Consider the following 15,076-nt stretch of genomic DNA (forward strand, 5'->3'; position numbering starts at 1 on the left):
AAGGTCAAGGTAATCGGCCTGTAATTTCCCGTCTTTTGCCTCACTCCCTTCTTAAACAGGGGGGTTACATTAACAATTTTCTAGTCCTCTGGGACCCTCCCTGACTCGAGTGATTCCTGAAAGATCACCACTAACGCCTCCACTATCTCTTCAGCTATCTCCTTCAGAACTCTGGGGTGTAATCCATCTGGTCCAGGTGATTTATCCACCTTCAGACCTTTCAGTTTTCCTAGCAGTTTCTCCTTGGTAATGGCCACCATACTCTGCCCCCCGACTCTCTTGAACTTTGGGGATGTCACTTGTGTCTTCCACTGTGAAGACTGACGCAAAGTACCTATTCAGTTCCTTCACCATTTCTTTGTTCCCCACTACAACTTCTCCAGCTTCATTTTCCAGCAGCCCAATGTCCACTTTTGCCTCTCTCTTACCCTTTATATATCTAAAAAAACCTCTTGCAACCCTTACCTAAGGTCGTAGGTTTGGTTCCAAGAGGCGGCAGAGTTCTGTGACCATCTCCTTGATGAAATGCAAACACCGAACATGCAGTTCCTGGCTTAGGTGGAGGTAGAAGTGCTCCTGGAATACCCTAGGTCAGTAAGTTCTGCTGAGAGCCTTTCTCCTCATCATCTTCCTTCCCTTGTGACCAGCTTGTCTTCTTTGCTGCATCTGCACCATCCCCCTCTCATGCTGTAGCCTAAGGAGCAAGTTGGTGATGATCCCTTTAAATAGCAATTGTTGACGGTTCTTCATGCTGCTGAGCACAAGTTTAACTGTGCAGGTTTGAGATAACTTCTGGTGCACACTTGTAACACCAGTGCACACAAGCTCACCAAGATAATGTTTGGTGAAGGCTGCACTGGAAGTGGGGGAAAGGCACAGACACCATTTGCAGATAAAGTGGCATTCAAAATATTGAAGCTATGGAGTCAAATTTTGCAGCCTAGTTCCACACAAAAAACTTCTTACAATTGCTACCCAGAAGGCTCCAAAAGATCTACCACAATATATGACTTTCAGTGGTAAGGAGAATATAGCAAGAAAAAAAGAAAGGCAGTGAAGGATGAAAAATAACATGATTTTAAAGAAGGATCATTATTCATTCCACAAACCTACCTGGATTCAGTGCCATTTCAGAAGTTTACTTCCATTTTCTACACCCATTAACTTGTCACTAGATAGTGGTAAGGGAAAGTGAAATATATTTCCTCCACATTGGTTCTTAAAGTTATCCTCAATGATATGTTTGCTGTTCTCTTGATATGGTAACTTTTCAGGTTTACATCTGGTCGCTAATTCAAGTTAAATGCTACCACACATTTCCATAACGTGAGGACAAATGTATTTGAGACGAGAAATGATGACAAATAATTTTTAATGAAATAAGTCATTTGGAGCTTACTATTTTATCAGCTTTTTGGCAACATCATAACTCGTTCTTAATAAAAGTACAGCAGCAAATGCACCATGAAATAGGCAAAAATTCTAGCAAAAACAATCTGAATGTAAAAAAACAATGATTTTACAGCCTATTAACAATGAAAAAGTAAGCAGTAAAATATTCCTGAAACATATGTCTGTATAGGACCTGCCCAATGTTGCACACCTTTTATTTTAACAACAAAATTCTGTTTGTCTTGAGTAAACAATGCATTCATTAGTACCTGCAAAGTAAATGAAAAAGGCACATACTGGTAGTTCATAAAAAATATATTTCTTTTCCTTTAAATATTTAAGAAATTCTGCAACTTCATTGCCATTGATGAGCAAATAGCTAATAGAAAACCCATTTTATACGATACTTGTTTAGCCCAGTGAAAGTGCACTAATGAGTAGAAGAATTGTTTCCCCGGTTCTTAATCTTACATTAAAACTTATGGTGGAAGTGAGAGATTTTCACATGTTCTCTGGAAGTTGCAGGAGAGCAGAGGCAGTTGCTCCATTGACAGAAGAATCCTAGTTTTTACACTGGCATGGAAGCAGCAAAAGAAACAGAATAATTCAGCACTACATTTAAAAAATGATGCTGGCAAATTCAAGTTTTACTTGCAGGTTAATGTTTGGTTTTTATTTGAACGCACCAGGATCTGATATGTTAAGAAGGATAGCTCTAAAAGTGGCATTTCCATTAGACCATGGTGATTCTAATTGTCATACAATTAATATCTAAATGCAGATTTGTTTACTTTTCTTCTTTGTGGTGAATTTTCTCTGCCCCCATAACTTATGCTCCTGCATACTGCATTAAAAAAAATCTTCTTGGGGGTATAAGGGTCACTGGCAAGCCCAAGCACTTTTCTCTAACTTTCCTTAAGCAGGAGGTGGTGAGCCACCTAAAACTGAGTGGCTTGCTGGGTCATTTCAGAGGGCTGTTAAAGAGTGTTATTGCTGTGGGTCTACAGTCACATGTAGGCCAGACTGGGTAAAGGCAGCAGTGAGCCAGATGGATTTTAGCGACAATCCAATAGTTTCATGATCATTATTAACCTGATTAGCATTTTATTTCAGATTTACTACTGAATTGAAATCAAATTCTCCCAGCTGCTGTGGTGGGATTTGAACTCATGTCTCCACAGGATTAGTCCAGGCTTCTAGATTAATAGTCCAGTAACATTACCACTGTGTACCATCCCCTCTGTTATTCACATACATTACCTAATTCTTTTACCGTTTATTTTTCATGGTTACTACTTTTGACCCAGTCTCCTTAAAAGAGGGCTTCACTAGCCACAATACCTTTATAGCCAAGGAGCAACAGGGTTCCAAGGATCACACCAGAGACAATATTTTGTCATCAAAAATGCGCAACGCAAGTTATATTTTTCCAAGCAAAACAGGCTTGTTACTGTGTTTAGCTATGCTCCAGACAAAATAGAACTAGACCTAATTAAGGAAACAATTAGAGGACAACTTGAAATTCAGGGGCAGGTTGAATATTTGCTTTGGGACCATGATCGACTCAGAGCATTTCTACTTCTCACTGTTACAGTTTAAAAAAAACACAAAAAGCTGATTTTCATGCCATGATATTGAATAAAAATGGAATAATTTATGACTTTTTTTGTGGATTTTGGAGTGCCTGTATTGAAACAACAGTTGGTATTCTCTCGACTGTGGCTGGAGCAGGTTCATGGTACTGAGGTAGCTGCTTAGTTCCAGAATCTGTGCTGATTGCTTCTTCCCTCTTCTTTGAAAGCTTCAACATCTCTTGCACAGTGAGCTTAAAGACCAGTCGTGGATCTACAGATGGTAAGGAAGGGCAACTACAATCTTCTCGTAGCTTGATAGCCTGCAAGAAAATCAAAAAGCAGTAATTTATACTATGCCTAAAGTTAGCCACAGGATTCAGCATCCATGAAAAATTGTACCCCTAGTTACTAAAAGCATGGTCTGTAAGGATTTCTGATTTGACTACAGAACTTTTCATTTGGCTTGTTATGATTTTCACTTTCTTCCAACTTATTCACCTTTTCTTTCCCAGCAGTGTTAAGTACATGTAAATTTTAATAAGCACCCTAACTGGGCACCATCAAGTGATCAGACCACTTACTCTCTCATAAAGTTACTACTTTAAATTGCTCAGTGCACTGCACGGAAACCATGAGGAAAACAAAAAGTAAGTTGTCACAAATAGATAGAGATGGGAAATCAATTCTATTTAAAGGCAAATTTCAGGGTTCAAGTATTAACAAAAGCTGGTTTCTTTTTAACCACTTTTTCATACAATGTTTGTTGAACCACCTTACTACATTGCACAAACCTCACTGTGTCAAATCTATGCCGCATGCAGCCCTTCTCTCTTCTAAACAATCAAGAGGTACATCTTTATAAATTTGTTAAAAAGATTTAGCATAAAATGTACTAGGACACAATACATATTTATTGGGAGCCATCTGGCACGAAACCTGTTCAAGAAGTGACTTAATTTTCTAGGGTTTGTAGAAAATAAATAAAAGGTTGTACAAACTTGTTTAAATCTACCAACTGAACAGATTTCCTCTTGCATTGGGGTCTCAGTAAGATGAGTCATAGGACTCTCTCTACCTAGCTGGCTTCTTGCCATTATCTTGTCATTGTGATTGACTTATTAACTGCTGTAAATACAGGGACATCTTATTACAAGTAATGATTTTTCACTTGAACACTACCGAAAAATTAACTAACTTTCATTCCATGCTAGTACATAACCTCAAATCCCATGAGTCCTAATGTTGTGTAATAACCTCTTGTGTGGCACCTTATTGGATGCTTTGTGTAAGTTCAAATACACTACATCTGCTGCTCCCATTTATCCATCTTACTAGTTACATCCTCAAATAAGGTTTCCCTTTTATACATCTGCATTGACTCTGCTTAATCATATTACGATTTTTTAAGTGTCCTATTAACATGTCCCTAACAATGGATTCGAACATTTACTCTAGATTTATATTAGGCTATCTGGCCTATTGTTGCCCATTTTCCCTCATCCTCCTTTCTTAAATCGTTGTGTTATGTTTGCTACTTTCAAATCCCTGGGAAATATTCTAGAATCTAAGGAATTCTGGACGATCAAAGCCAATGCATCCATGATCTCTGCAGATACCTCCAGAATGTAGGTTATCAGTTCCAGGGAATTTATCACCATTTAGTTCCATCAACTTCTACAGTACAATTTCTTTTCTTATACTGATTTCTACAAGTTCATTCTTGCTAGGCCCTTGGTCCTCCATTATTTCCGGAATTTTTTTTGTGTCTTCTACCATGAAGACAGATATAAAGTACTTGTTTAATGTCACGACCATTTCCTTATTCCCCCATTATAATTTCACCTGTCTGCCTCAAATGGGTCCACATTTACTTTCACTAATTTCTTCCTATTTAGATACCCGTAGAAATGTATACAATATGTTTCAATGTTTCTTGCTAGTCCAAGCCTTTTTCTCTTTTGGTATCAATTTTTCACACCTTTAATGAATTCTAAAATCCTCCCAGTACTTTGACACCTTTATAACCTGCTCCCATTAATGTACAGTCTATTCCTGTTTCAAGTTTCCCTGTTTTAAGTTGTTCTTCTTTACAGTCGCACAGTTTTTAGGCCAGTATTTATGTCTTCAATTTTGATTTTACTTCGCTTTGCATCATCGTTTTGCATTGTTGTTTCACATCGTGTTTCACATCATCTTGCGTCAGGTCCCATGACCTGATCGGCGACATTCTGAAGTAAATGCAAGAGGCACTTGAACTGCACCTGAAGGAATTTGATTTTTAAAAAAACTTTGCAACAAACTTCTCCACAAAGAATATCCAAACAGGATTTTTTTTTTTAACAAGGAATAAGTTGACACCTAGGCTGCTCACTTCTGTGCAGAAAAGTTCCATTTCTTCTCTCTGCAAACTGATTTACATTTTGGAGCCCCAGCTGTGCCTGCTGCGGAGCTTTACATTGGGCAGAATTTTCTGCCTGTCAGGCGGATGGAGCGGAAGCTGACCCGATCACCGCCCGCGATCAGGTCGGCGCCACCATTTCATGCGGGCGGGCCAATTAAGGCCAGCCGAAGTATAAATCGCAGCTCCTGAGGGCAGCAGGAGTGGACGGGCAGTGGTAGGATTGCAATGACCGCTGGGTCCAATGGTGACCCGGCGGCCTGTTTTAAAAAGCTGCTGCAACTTTTCAAAGGCTGTGAAGGGCTCCTGAGAGCACTGCTGCTGAGCAGGCCAGGCAGGAGGGTAGGGCAGGGGTGCATTGTGCCCCTCGTTTTTCTGACGAATGCCTTGCTGCCTTCCTTGGCATTGGTCACTTAACCCAGCAGGCAGGCTTTCCCCCCTGGCGAAACCCACCCCCCACCAAGTCTGAGTGTAGTGACTGCATTGAATCATTGACGGCATGTGTCCTTCGCTGGGTGGGCCAGCAGATATTGCCTACGCTGAGGTCACCCTGAGAGGGTGGTGAAGAGATGGATTCTGCACACACAGCCTGTGGCATACTGAGGCCCACATTACTGTTTTGGGGGCAACCTGGAGGAGCTGCAACAAGGCGCGGTGCTGGAACTCCAGGACATGTCAAAGTCAGGGTGACGACATGCTGGGAAGGGAGCTTCAAGATGGCGTGGCACCGATCGATCTGCTGCCCTCCAAGCTTCACATGCTTGTGCCTCTTTGCTATGGAAGGTTAGACCGTGTGGTGCCTGATGTGATGTAGGCAGCATTTGGCTGGGGGGAGGGGGTTGGGGAACGGGCCTAGCATCTTTGTGTGAGGGTTTGGCAGCAGCAGGGTGAGGAGGCACTGGAGCCCTGCAATGTCCCACTCTAGTTGGGGTGGGTCGTCCGTGAAGAGAATCCAGGTACAAGTTACACTAATCAATGCTCATCTCTCCTTTTCAGGAGAAGAATGTTCATAATGCAGCAGAGCGGGTGAGGACTGGCAATGGGCCGGCCCAGTTGGCAATTCTCAGCTGCTTTGAGCAAGAGGCCTTAGATTTGGGGTGGCGCCATGCACCCAGGTTCACCGGTGTCGGTGAGGCTGGGGTGCCACGGGCAGGTATGTATGCCCAGCAGTGAGGTCATCATTGTTCTCCCAACAGCCATGGCAGTGCTGAATGTTCAGTGATTGAAGTTTGCAACATGGCTTGACCATTGCTTATGGTCAATGATCCGGGGGACAGGGATGCACACTGACTTTGTCTCCACGTTAACTAATCTAATGTCCTTGTTCTTCCTTTCAGCATCAGTGGAGCAGGGCCGGGAGGAGCAGCCGAGGGCCCTGAAGTCACAGACGTCACACCATCTCTGCCACGCAGGCATCAGCACAGGTACTAGCATCTCGGTGGAAATTAGGACATTGGTTAGTGTCCCGGGGCTGGAGGAGCTGGCAGAGACTGAGAGTGCCCATGTCATCAGCAGTCAGAGGGCTGCAGGGAACCAGGCACATGCTCAGTCGGTGCCTGATGATGTGCCTCTGGAGTCGTCCGCGACGCAGCAAGCACAGGAAATGCGGCTGGGTGCACGGGAGAATCTGGGGAGATACATAGGCTATACTTGGCTTGGTATCCGTGGTGGGAGTCGTCTTTGTGGACTAACGCTGATGCAATGAGCCTCATGGCCATACGCCATGCGTCCTCTATGGAGAGAGTGGTGACTCTCGTGGAGAGGATCCTCCAGGAGACCAATCAGGGCTTCCTGGGGATGCACTCGGACCAGCAAATGCTCACATCGGCATTGACCTCAGCTGGTCAGTGCCAGTGTGGGAGATGGTCTGTGCACCAAGTTTCCCAGCTCAGTGCCCATCCATCCATGGCGAGCAGGGAGGTCCGAAGTGACCTTATGTCGGCGCAGCGGCTGAATGTTGTCTCTGCGGGCTCCTCACAGGGTGCTCTGGATGAAGGCGCCAGCTCCTCCGTCCCTCTGTCAGTGACCGTTGCATCCAATGTGGCTGTGACGACTGGGGAGATGCCAGCTGTGGAACTGGCAGCTCCCTCCCAGGAGGGGCTAGCACAGGCTCCACGGGCCAAAGGATGGCCGCCAAGGTCATCGAGACCAACAGGACAGCAGAGTGAGCAGGCTGTCTCAGATGCCACTCCCAGTGAGGGGACAGCACCCAGATGCAGCACCCGAAAATGTGAACATAAGGCACCTTAGGCACACCACGAGTTTATCACTGGTGCTTTTGTTGGCTCCCAATGAGGTCTTCATGAGTTGGTGTGATTTTTAATACCTTTGTCATTTTGTTTTCTTAAGTTCCTTTGGTTGTAATATTAAATTCAGACATGTCACCATGGCTGAGGGTGCCTCTTTTCTTCTGCGGGTAGATGGTTAACAACAATGTTATGAGTGATCTGTAGGACATTCAGCTTTATTAACAAGGCCCTTAGTTAATGTTCCTATCCAGGCAGATTTTGCATTTATGTGTCGAGTACAGAGCCTGCAGGCCAGGCTTGTCCTGGAGGTCCATAAACGGTATGCTAGCTGAAGGTTCATTAGATCTAAGCCTCCCAGGTATCCCTGCCTCCCTGGAGTATGCCTGTGTCAGCGTCTACCCACTCAGCATTCGCATGTGCGTGCTCATCCTCGAACTCACTGCTGGACTCATTGTGTGCAGCCACAGCCACTGCGTCTACATCTTCGTTGTCCACAGTGCCCCCGCTTTCCAGAGCAAGATTGTGGAGAGCGCAGCATGCAACCATTATTAGCTCTGGGGAGTACTGGAGTGGGCCCCCTGAGCAGTCCAGGCATTGGAAGCGCATCTTGAGAAGGCCAATGGTTCTCTCCACCACAGCCCTTGTGGAAGTGTGATTCCTATTGTACCGCTGCTCAGCTTCTGCTCTTGGATGGTGGGGAGGCAGCATGAGCCACCTTCTGAGGGGATTGCCCTTGTCACCCAGCAGCCATCCATCAAGCCGGGCTGGAGCACTGAAGAGCCCCAGCACCTGGGAGTGTCTGAGGATGAAGGCATCGTGGGAGCTGCCTGGGTACCTTGCACAGACTTGTACAATCAGCATCCTGTGATCACACACTATCTGCATGTTCATGGAGTGGAAGCCCTTCCTATTGGCGAAGGCACCGGGCTCACCTGCTGGCACCATGATGGCCACAGGTGTTGAGTCTATTGCACCCTGGACATGGGGGAAGCCAGCAATGGCCGCAAAACCGCTGGCTCACCAGGTCCCAACGATAGTGGATGAAGGTCAATGCACGCCTGAACAGAGCATCTGTAACCTGCTTGACACAAGTGCGGACAGCTGATTGGGAGACATCGCAAAGATCATCCGCCAACCTCTGGAAGGTGCCAGAGGCATAGAAGTCGAGGGCAGCTGTGACCTTTAGAGCCACTGGCATGGAGTGTCCACCCACACAGTTCACGGAGATCTCAGGCCCAATCATATGACAGATATGGTTGACTGTCTCCCTTGAGAGACGGAGCCTCCTTCAGCACTGCACCTTAGACATATTGAGGTAGATGCTTCAGTGCCTGTATACCTTGGTAGCAGGATAGTGGTGTCTTCTGCGGCCCCTTGGACTAGCTCTTGGCTCTGCACCCCTTGTGCCTGTGCCTGTCCTCCCAAAGGTGACTCCCTGGAGGCAGAATGTGCACTCCTGGCCTCTTCCCCCTTCTAGCCCTCCCTTCCTCCTCAGAGGAGGTGCCTCCAGTGGAGAGTTCAGCTCCCATTCCCAGGCTAAGGGAAAGCTTCCTGAAACCTGCAGGCCCAACAAAGATTCCTCACTGCAGAATGCTGACCTGAAGGTTGTGAGTCCAGAACAAGCAGCTGGTATGCGTTTTGAGGTATTACAGATCACACAGGCAACCATCAGTAACTTTGAAACAAAAACAGAATTACCTGGAAAAACTCAGCAGGTCTGGCAGCATCGGCAGAGAAGAAAAGAGTTGACGTTTCGAGCCCTCATGACCCTTCGACAGAACTGGATGAATCCAAGAAAGGGGTGAAATATAAGCTGGTTTAAGGTGTGTGTGTGGGGGTGGGTGGGTTTGGGGGCGGGGGGTGGGGAGAGAAGTGGAGGGGGTTGGTGTGGTTGTAGGGACAAACAAGCAGTGATAGAAGCAGATCATCAAAAGATGTCGCAGACAACAGAACAAAAGAACACATAGGTGTTAAAGTTGGTGATATTATCTAAACGAATGTGATTATTAAGAATGGATGGTAGGGCACTCAAGGTACAGCTCTAGTGGGGGTGAGGGGAGCATAAAAGATTTAAAAATAATGGAAATAGGTTGGAAAAGAAAAATCTATATAAATTATTGGAAAAAACAAAAGGAAGGGGGAAGAAACAGAAAGGGGGTGGGGATGGAGGAGGGAGCTCAAGACCTAAAGTTGTTGAATTCAATATTCAGTCCGGAAGGCTGTAAAGTGCCTAGTCGGAAGATGAGGTGTTGTTCCTCCAGTTTGCGTTGGGCTTCACTGGAACAATGCAGCAAGCCAAGGACAGACATGTGGGCAAGAGAGCAAGGTGGAGTGTTAAAATGGCAAGCGACAGGGAGGTTTGGGTCTTTCTTGCAGACAGACCGCAGGTGTTCTGCAAAGCGGTCGCCCAGTTTACGTTTGGTCTCTCCAATGTAGAGGAGACCACATTGGGAGCAACGAATGCAGTAAACTAAGTTGGGGGAAATGCTTCACTTGAAAGGAGTGTTTGGGCCCTTGGACAGTGAGGAGAGAGGAAGTGAAGGGGCAGGTGTTACATCTTTTGCATGGGCATGGGGTGGTGCCATAGGAGGGGGTTGAGGAGTATGGGGTGATGGAGGAGTGGACCAGGGTGTCCCGGAGGGAACGATCCTTATGGAATGCCGATAGGGGGGGTGAAGGGAAGATGTGTTTGGTGCTGGCATCATGCTGGAGTTGGCGGAAATGGCGGAGGATGATCCTTTGAATGCGGAGGCTGGTGGGGTGATAAGTGAGGACAAGGGGGACCCTATCATGTTTCTGGGAGGGAGGAGAAGGCATGAGGGCGGATGCGCGGGAGATGGGCCAGACACAGTTGAGGGCCCTGTCAACAACCGTGGGTGGAAAACCTCGGTTAAGGAAGAAGGAGGACATGTCAGAGGAACTGTTTTTGAAGGTAGCATCATCGGAACAGATGCGACGGAGGTGAAGGAACTGAGAGAATGGGATGGAGTCCTTACAGGAAGCGGGGTGTGAGGAGCTGTAGTCGAGGTAGCTGTGGGAGTCGGTAGGTTTGTAATGGATATTGGTGGACAGTCTATCACCAGAGATTGAGACAGAGAGGTCAAGGAAGGGAATGGAAGTGTCAGAGATGGACCACGTGAAAATGATGGAGGGGTGGAGATTGGAAGCAAAATTAATAAATTTTTCCAAGTCCCGACGAGAGCATGAAGCGGCACCGAAGTAATCATCGATGTACCGGAGAAAGAGTTGTGGAAGGGTGCCGGAGTAGGACTGGAACAAGGAATGTTCCACATACCCCATAAAGAGACAGGCATAGCTGGGGCCCATGAGGGTACCCATAGCCACACCTTTTATTTGGAGGAAGTGAGAGGAGTTGAAGGAGAAATTGTTCAGTGTGAGAACAAGTTCAGCCAGACGGAGGAGAATAGTGGTGGATGGGGATTGTTCGGGCCTCTGTTCGAGGAAGAAGCTAAGGGCCCTCAGACCATCCTGGTGGGGGATGGAGGTGTAGAGGGATTGGACGTCCATGGTGAAGAGGAAGCGGTTGGGGCCAGGGAACTGGAAATTGTTGATGTGACGTAAGGTGTCAGAGGAATCACTGATGTAGATGGGAAGGGACTGGACAAGGGGAGAGAGAAGGGAGTCAAGATAATGAGAAATGAGTTCTGTGGGGCATGAGACGATCGGTCTACCGGGACAGTTCTGTTTGTGGATTTTGGATAGGAGGTAGAAGCTCCGAGGTTGGGTGACTATCAGGTTGGAAGCTGTGGGAGGAAGATCCCCAGAGGAGATGAGGTCAGTGACAGTCCTGGAAACAATGGCTTGATGTTCAGTGGTGGGGTCATGGTCCAGGGAGAGGAAGGAGGAAGTGTCTGCGAGTTGACGCTCAGCCTCCGCGAGGTAGAGGTCAGTGCGCCAGACAACAACAGCACCACCCTTGTCAGCGGGTTTGATGACAATGTCAGGGTTGGACCTGAGAGAATGGAGTGCAGTAAGTTCAGAGAGTGAGAGATTAGAATGGGTGAGAGGAGCAGAGAAATTGAGACGACTAATGTCGCGCCGACAGTTCTCAATGAAAAGATCAAGAGAAGGTAAGAATCCAGAGGGAGGGGTCCAGGTGGAGGGAGAATATTGGAGGTGGGTGAAAGGATCCGTTGAACGGGGAGAGGATTCCTGCCCAAAGAAGTGAGCCCGGAGACGAAGACGGCGGAAGAAGCGTTCAGCATCATGCCGAGCCTGAAATTCATTGAGGTGAGGGCGTAAGGGTATGAAACTAAGTCCTTTGCTGAGCACTGAATGTTCAGCATCGGAGAGGGGAAGGTCAGGGGGTATAGTAAATACCCGGCTGGGGCTGGGATTGGAAGATGGGGTGGGGACGGAGGGACAGGCAGGGGTGGAGGGTCCTAGATGGGTGTTGGTGTCGATGAGTTGTTGGAGTTGCGTTCCTTAGCACTTGAGAGAAAGAGAAAAAGTTTCTTGTTGAGGCGTCGGATGAGACGAAGAATAAAATGAAACTGGGGGCACGCGCAGCTTTGAAAAAGGGTACGGCGGTGCTGCTGGAGGGAGAGGTCGAGTGTGTTCATATGGCGGCGCATGGCACTGAGTGTGGATCTCAGAATGTGACAGGAACAGCAGTCCGAGAAACATTTTTTGTCCCGGAGATACCTGTAATCCTGGGTGGGTTCGAAACATGAGGGGTGGAATTTCAGTTGAAATCCACATGGGGTAAGTCGGAGACAATCACTGATTAAGGAGATATGGCTGTGAAAGCGGGTTTTAGTAAACACCTTGTTAAACACCAGGAGAGAAATAACTTTGAAAAATCAATATTTGTCAGCGCACACTCATGACCACAGTAAGCCCTTTTATCCCGCCCGTGGATGAGGTTTATACAAATGTGTCATACCCGCCTGCCCGTTGCGCCCATGAACCAACCCGAAGATTACACTGGCACCGAAAAATAGTCGATTGGCGCCTCAAGGGCCTTAAGTGGCCATTAATTAATGGCGGGCGCGCATTGGATATCATTGTGCACCCGCCCAATGAAATATTGTGATGGCACGTGGTGACGTCTGACCTCACTGTGGGTCATTTCATTTCATTTTACCGCCCCCGCATGCCAACAGGAAAATTCTGGCCATTGGGTTAAGCAGACAGGCCACTTTAAATTCTGAGCAAAAGAGGTATTTTTACACAGATAAAATTGCTTTCCTTTTCACACGGCTTGTTTAGGTGAAAAATACAATCTTTAGTCAGTCTTCAGGAGCCTGACTCTACAAGCTTCTGATTAATTTTGGGGCCCCGAGTCTAGCTCTTGTTCAATTTTCCAGCAAGTGAAGCAGAGAGGCCATTTTAAAGCCAGTGAGATGGCATTAGGCTGAAGGTGAGGCACAGAAACCATTGGCTGAATTTTATGCACACCCACCACCCCACCCCACCCCCCTGCCCCCCGCCTACCCTGGACCAGTGTTTTTGAAGGTGGGTGAGCTCTTTAAGTAAAATAGGTGCCCTGCCCACTGCCTACTCGCCCACCATTGACCCATATTAAGGTGGTCCTGCAAGGTGTCAGGCAACTCACCCGCCCCTCATGCTTACTGAGGTCCTTAAGTGGCCAAATGATGGTCATTGAAGGGCCTCATTCCACCTCTGCCACAACTTTACGAGTGCTGGTCAAGTAGGAGGCAAGGTGAGTAGCCTGGCAGCTATCTAAGGCTGGACTTCTTCCCAGAGTCAAAGAAAAAGACTTTCCTTGTTCGCTATCAAAACTCCTCATAATTTACTTAAAGCAGAACTTTGTGGGGTTTTTGTTCAGGGAAGAGGGTTTCAACCTAACCTAATTTGATTGCCCCTGCCTAACATCTATTTCTTCCCATCAAGACCAAACAAATGGATTTTTCAGTGAAATCAGACAAACCATTAAATGTGTTGGCTATGAACCAACTAAACAAATGCAAATTAGATATGTACCAAAAAAAAATCTTTTCTATGGGTGTCAATCAATCAACAAGATACCATATTATTATGGAAATCAGTAGAAATAATTGTGTTCTAATTATGCTGACAGTGATTTACGGTGCCTGGAACATGATTACAGCAGTGTGGTTAAATCATACTGTCAGCACACTTCGAACTTCCAAGAGTCTTTTTCTTGCTCAGTTCAGTGGAGAAAAGAAAGTGTCAAAACTGAAATGTTTCTGTTGTCAAATGCTATTTTTCACACATTGGTAATGGTGCCACTCAAGACAGCAGAATGCTGCAACTGGGTGTTTAGACTTTCAAAAGTGCATGGTGCCTCTTCAGTTGTGCCATATTAGCACATTAATTCTGCAGATCAAGAGCCACCATTACATCTCTCCATGCCTCATCATTTTTGTGAAAAGAATTTTCGAAATATCTATATTTAAATAGATTTTGAACAAATCCAATGTCTTGTTATTTTTCCAAAATTTCTCTGTGAGGAATGGGTCCCTGGCTAGTATGTAAATACCTCTATCAAAGGGAGTTAGTTATATGACACATGTTTATATGGATTACTTAGCAACTTGTGCAGGCAAACCAATATTAGCAGTATCTTCAAGGATGGGGCAGGGGTCATGCATTATGGGAAGGTTGTTTTGTTGCAGAGGCATTAAAAATGAATCAGAAAGCTTATCAGGCACATTATGCCTTTGCACTCCAATTTAATTGATAGTTTTGACTAATTCTGAAGGATATTTCTTGATCTTCCTTTGTATCTGCTTAATGTCAAAGGAAATGAGGAGGGTATATTCCAGGGTGGAAGCATTAGCTTTCCAGTTCCTTTCTCACTGTACTGTTACATGGGCAAAAGCTAATGGTATGATGTGGGATTCATTTCTCACCTAAGATTTCTCATTGGAAAAACTTGGACTTTTCTATCAAGAAAAGAGGTGACTGAGAGGTGATAAAAATACGTTAATTTCTTCAGAGTATAGTCAAACGTAACCTGGAGTATTATCTGTGAAGTGCATCAACAGAACGTGTGGATACAGTTTAAGTTAGTAACAGCCCTTTTAGGACTGATATCCGGAAATTCTTCATGCAAAGAGTGATCAACATGTGGATTAAACTTGAAATAATAAAGGAGGTACAAAATGAAAACAGAAAATGCTGGAAATACTCAGCAGGTCAGGGAACATTGTGGAGAAAGGAACAGAGTTGACGTTTCAGGTCCATGACCTTTCACATACACTGCCTGACCTGAGTATTTCTAGCATTTTCTGTTTTTATTTCAGATTTTCAGCATTTGCAGTAATCTGCATTTCGAGGAGGTACAATTCCTGGAATTATTTAATAAACAATGGATGCTATAAGTGGATGAGCTTAAGGTTCTTTCTGGATAGATGAATTAAAATGGGTCAAATGACCTTCTCAATCTGTAATAATTTTGAGACTAACAAAATGTGGCCTAAATTGTTTGAAGTAGAAGAGAGAACTGCAAAAAG

The 15,076-nt window shown here is 45.6% G+C and overlaps 1 protein-coding gene across 2 annotated transcripts in view; it reads right to left on the reverse strand.

Moving 5' to 3' along the window:
- Window positions 1–1,355: 1,355 nt before the first annotated feature.
- Window positions 1,356–15,076, reverse strand: part of oma1 (OMA1 zinc metallopeptidase) — a 69,716-nt gene continuing 55,995 nt past the window's right edge. For both annotated transcript variants that reach the window (XM_041208532.1, XM_041208531.1), the window contains one exon: window positions 1,356–3,286. In XM_041208532.1, the coding sequence (XP_041064466.1) occupies window positions 3,047–3,286 (240 nt within the window). In that variant the 3' untranslated portion in view covers window positions 1,356–3,046. The remainder of the gene's footprint in view (window positions 3,287–15,076) is intronic.

The sequence above is a fragment of the Carcharodon carcharias genome, chromosome 16, assembly GCF_017639515.1.
Source record: "Carcharodon carcharias isolate sCarCar2 chromosome 16, sCarCar2.pri, whole genome shotgun sequence".
Classification (NCBI taxonomy): domain Eukaryota; kingdom Metazoa; phylum Chordata; class Chondrichthyes; order Lamniformes; family Lamnidae; genus Carcharodon; species Carcharodon carcharias.